Here is a 4,259-nt window from a genome sequence, read left to right on the forward strand (position 1 = left end):
GTGCTTTAAAAGAAATACAAAAAGAATATCCAGAATTATTTTATTCACGAGACCTATATTTCATTGATTCGAGAACAAAAATGAACTGGTGTTGTGAACTGATTTTTAGTTCAACTATGTTCCAACTTTTAGAGGATGAATCAAAGACCACTGTTAATATTTGTTTTGTTCAAAAATACAAAGGAATTCCGAGGGACACAAAGAAAAATAGTGTTTCCTTAAATCCATGGTGAAACAGCACATGAAAGCATGTAATGCTAGATAAAAAAGACAAATTTGCAGATCATTTTAACTTTTTTTATTCTATACATGTAGCTATATAACATTTGGCAACATAATTGGCATTACAAAAATATTCATAACAAAATATAAGTATCTGGAAAGACTTTTTAGACTTAAATCATGCCACTTTATACATCAATGCATCTTTAGCACGTCTGCCTGCATTGTCAGCATGAAATCGTAACACCAACAGTACATTGTTAACATTTAATTAAATAAATACTTAATAACACAATACAAAAATATACAAAAGAAAGCGCCAAAATATCACATGCCTTTGAAGTGAATGTTAAAATACCCTTCAATCCTGTTGTACATGTAATACGAGTAAATAAGGCTCAAGTAAGAATTGACATTATTAGGTACGTTTGATTTTCCTATATCATATGGTTTTTTTTTGTTGAAGTTAAAGGGTCCATGCAATGAATTTTACTTAGGAACATATTATTTTTTATTTCCCTTTGGTTAATTTTATTGAGAAGTGCACATCTTTAAATATTTACAAGTTTCCATGCTTTTTTTTGGAAAACTGAGGTTGCTGTTGCTGTGATGTCATTTCTGTTCAACTTGTAAACTCAAATTTTGCCCATTGAAAACGTTTTGTGAGAAAGGTTTGCTTATATTGGCTTATTGCCATGTAACGACACAACCATGAATCACCAAAGAAAAGAAAATTTCCGACAGCAAAATATCCAAAATTCTAGCAACTTTTTGTGATGAAATAGCTGTGACATTGAGTTTCTGCCCAGAATGTCATCACAGTTTTGTCATGAATATGACAATGCACATTAGCATAACACCAAAAGCACCAAAATACCCTGGAAAACGGCAAAACGAAAATTTAAAATCAGGTTAAATGGGACAGACAGGTGCATTTTCAAGGTTTGCGTTAAAAAAATTACAATGCATGATCCCTGTAACCAACTGTTTCACGTGATACCAATTCATTGAATTCTGTTACAGAAAAGTTCCGCCCTTCTAGGACAATCTTCCTTAGCGCTTTTGCTTTGTTCTTGTCCCTATCATACATCTGCAGATACAGCTCTATGGGACTCCAGTATTTCTGGTCATTGTAAGTTCTCGGCCTCGGACAATCATAATGATCCTTCTTTGCTTGAAAGGTCTTAAGAGGTACCCCTAATGAGGCACGTTTTAGATTTTCATGGACGCGTCTACAAGCGAAGCATTCAAACTCGTCGATGAAGTTCGGGCGATTGTAATCATTCACGCCCCACTCTCTGTCTTCCATGGTTTTGACGAGCTTGCGGTTCTTTACACCGACTTTCTTGAAATTCAGGAAGTTTTCGTATGCTTCATTGTTGCTGTCCAGGTAGTTCAGGTAATCGGCAAGTTCTTTGGGACCCGGGAAATCGTCGGCGATGATTGCTGATTGGTTGTCAGGAAGCCAATCACGCACCGTTGGAGACCCCCTGTAGACTGGTACCGACCCCAACATTAGAGGGCGCCAGAATTTTTCGGTGATGTAATCATTGCAGATTGCATTCTCGAAGGCGAGATTGAACTTATACCGTGCCAGGATTTTATACAAACCCTTGTTGTGCATAGTTAAGGGATCAACAAGGTTAACTGGCAAATCCTTGTTATGTAGGCATTTCCCGTAAGAATCCACGCGTATGTATTTCATTAGTTCTTTGACGTATCTGTCACGGTCAGACGGCGGATCGCAGTCTGAGTGGATGTATACCACAGGAGCCAGCCCGCTGACGCTCTTATACTCTGTGGGGACCAAGTACTTCGTACTAGTCAAATCGGAGAGACTCTCCAAATACTGGGTGGTCAAGGGGAAGTCCGACTCTCGCTTGAAAGTACTGGTGTGGTTGAAGAGCGTCAGGCACTCTTCGTGGGACAGCATGTAGTTATTTTTAGGGGACTCCTCGTGAAGTAACGCCCACTCGTGGTGTTTTTTTCCGCGGCAAGGGGAGATCCCTGGGCACGAAATCTGTGCCGTAGAACAAGAAGACCTTTGTCTTGGGATGATCCTTGAAGTGTCTGTCCACGGTGAAGAAACACTTGTTCTCCCCGCATGCCTTGACCTTGCCTCGCTCGGCAGTGAAGGGAGTCCACCAAAGGATGATTGGTACTCTGACGTCTATGTTGGTGACGTTCACGTGATCCCTGGTGTGTTGGTCTGTACCATCTCAATAAAGGAGAAAATGTGATAGATTATTTGTAATATTACAATAATACTTTTTAGACTCTTTCAAGGGGAATAATAGAATAGGTCCAACAAGTGAATAACGGCTTACCTGGTGCAATGATGTTTCCACCGTAATCGGCATTACCAGACAGCTGAAATTGCTGTTGAAAATCAACGGCACCATCATCCCAGTAAAAATCCTCCTCATCAAATGACTGTAGCACCTAAAACAAATAATAAATTATATATTGAAATTAAAATATAAATTAAAAAAAATATTTATAACTAGTTTTAAAATTAAAGGGAAAGATTTCCACACCTGGACATCCCTTGTCACCCTGTGCACAAACCCTATGAGACTGGTCTGAAAATTTGTGTTTTCTCAGTAAATGCTTCAATATTTTCCCTGCCAAATGTGACTTTTTAGGACATATCACTTTCTGATGGCCGATGAAGTCACACTCACACTCACACAGTGAAGGGAAAAATTAGTGATGGCCAGGTTTGGGAATCGTTCTTTGAGTACAAAGGAAAAGTAAATATATGTTGTAGAAATACTCCTAATGCTACGACACACAATAGTGTATAAATACCAAGAATAAGATGCACACGGAAACGCAGAAAATCACAAAAATAAGAGCCAAAAACTTCCGCAATCTACAACGCCCAAGTCGAAACATCTTTCTTTACAGTTTCGTTGTGGTCAGGTACCCTCCTTATTTACATCAATTTAGACTTTTAAAGTGTGCACAACAAATGTGTTTATAATTGAGGTACCAGACGACTTTTCACTTTGGCCCTGAGGGCAGCATAAAGGTTTTACGGTAAACTATCGGCCACACAAAATATCTGCCGATTTACATGGACTTGTTTTGCAAGTGCGACGGCAAATTTAACACCCGAAAAAAATGAAGATCTCGGAACAATTTCAGTGACTGCAAATGAATCAGGGATTGAAACGACGAAATTGAATTGTTACTGAAAACGAAACACTCCAGTTTTGTGCTTAATTCGGAGTTAAATGTGGGATGTTTTCTCGGTGAGGTCCTTCTATATGGTGGCCCTGAAGGGACATCGCATATCGCAAACGTGTGCGCATACGTATGCGATGTCGCGAAATTTATCGCGAATGTGTGCGCACACGTATGCAATGTCGTGAAACAATTCGCGAATATGTGCGCACACGTATGCGATGTCGCGAAATTTATCGCGAATATGTGCGCACACGTATGCAATGTCGTAAAACAATTCGCGAATATGTGCGCACACGTATGCGATGTTGCAAAATTTATCGCGAATATGTGCGCACACGTATGCGATGTCGCAAAATTTATCGCGAATATGTGCGCACACGTATGCGATGTCGCAAAATTTATCGCGAATATGTGCGCACACGTATGCGATGTCGCGAAATTTATCGCGAATATGTGCGCACACGTATGCGATGTCGCGAAATTTATCGCGAATATGTGCGCACACGTATGCGATGTCGCGAAATTTATCGCGAATATATGCGCACACGTATGCGATGTCGTGAAATTTATCGCGAATATGTGCGCACACGTATGCGAATTTGTTTGCAATGTCGTGAATTTTATTGCATACCTTGTCGCATACCTTTCAGTAAAATTCCTAATGAACTGGGGAGTTGTAGCAGCTAGTTTGGAATCTAGACGTACTGTTAGATATAAATAGGGTCTGACTAATAAACCTGTCGAGCGCAAACTTGCTACTTGCGCAACTTTGAAATTTGCGCGCGCAAGTTTGAAACTCACGTGGTGTCATATTTCAGCCAATAAATATGCGCACGCAAATTTAA

At 39.7% G+C, this 4,259-nt stretch overlaps 1 protein-coding gene across 1 annotated transcript; it reads right to left on the bottom strand.

Moving 5' to 3' along the window:
* Positions 1-780: 780 nt before the first annotated feature.
* On the bottom strand, positions 781-3,167 carry LOC119732549 (alpha-(1,3)-fucosyltransferase 10-like). Its single transcript, XM_038206112.1, is given in 4 exon segments — positions 781-2,209; positions 2,211-2,440; positions 2,550-2,664; positions 3,034-3,167. Coding segments are annotated over 4 exon segments (1,461 nt in total). The 5' UTR covers positions 3,121-3,167; the 3' UTR covers positions 781-1,180.
* Positions 3,168-4,259: the final 1,092 nt, after the last annotated feature.

This window comes from Patiria miniata, unplaced genomic scaffold, assembly GCF_015706575.1.
Source record: "Patiria miniata isolate m_02_andy unplaced genomic scaffold, ASM1570657v1 HiC_scaffold_24, whole genome shotgun sequence".
Lineage (NCBI taxonomy): Eukaryota > Metazoa > Echinodermata > Asteroidea > Valvatida > Asterinidae > Patiria > Patiria miniata.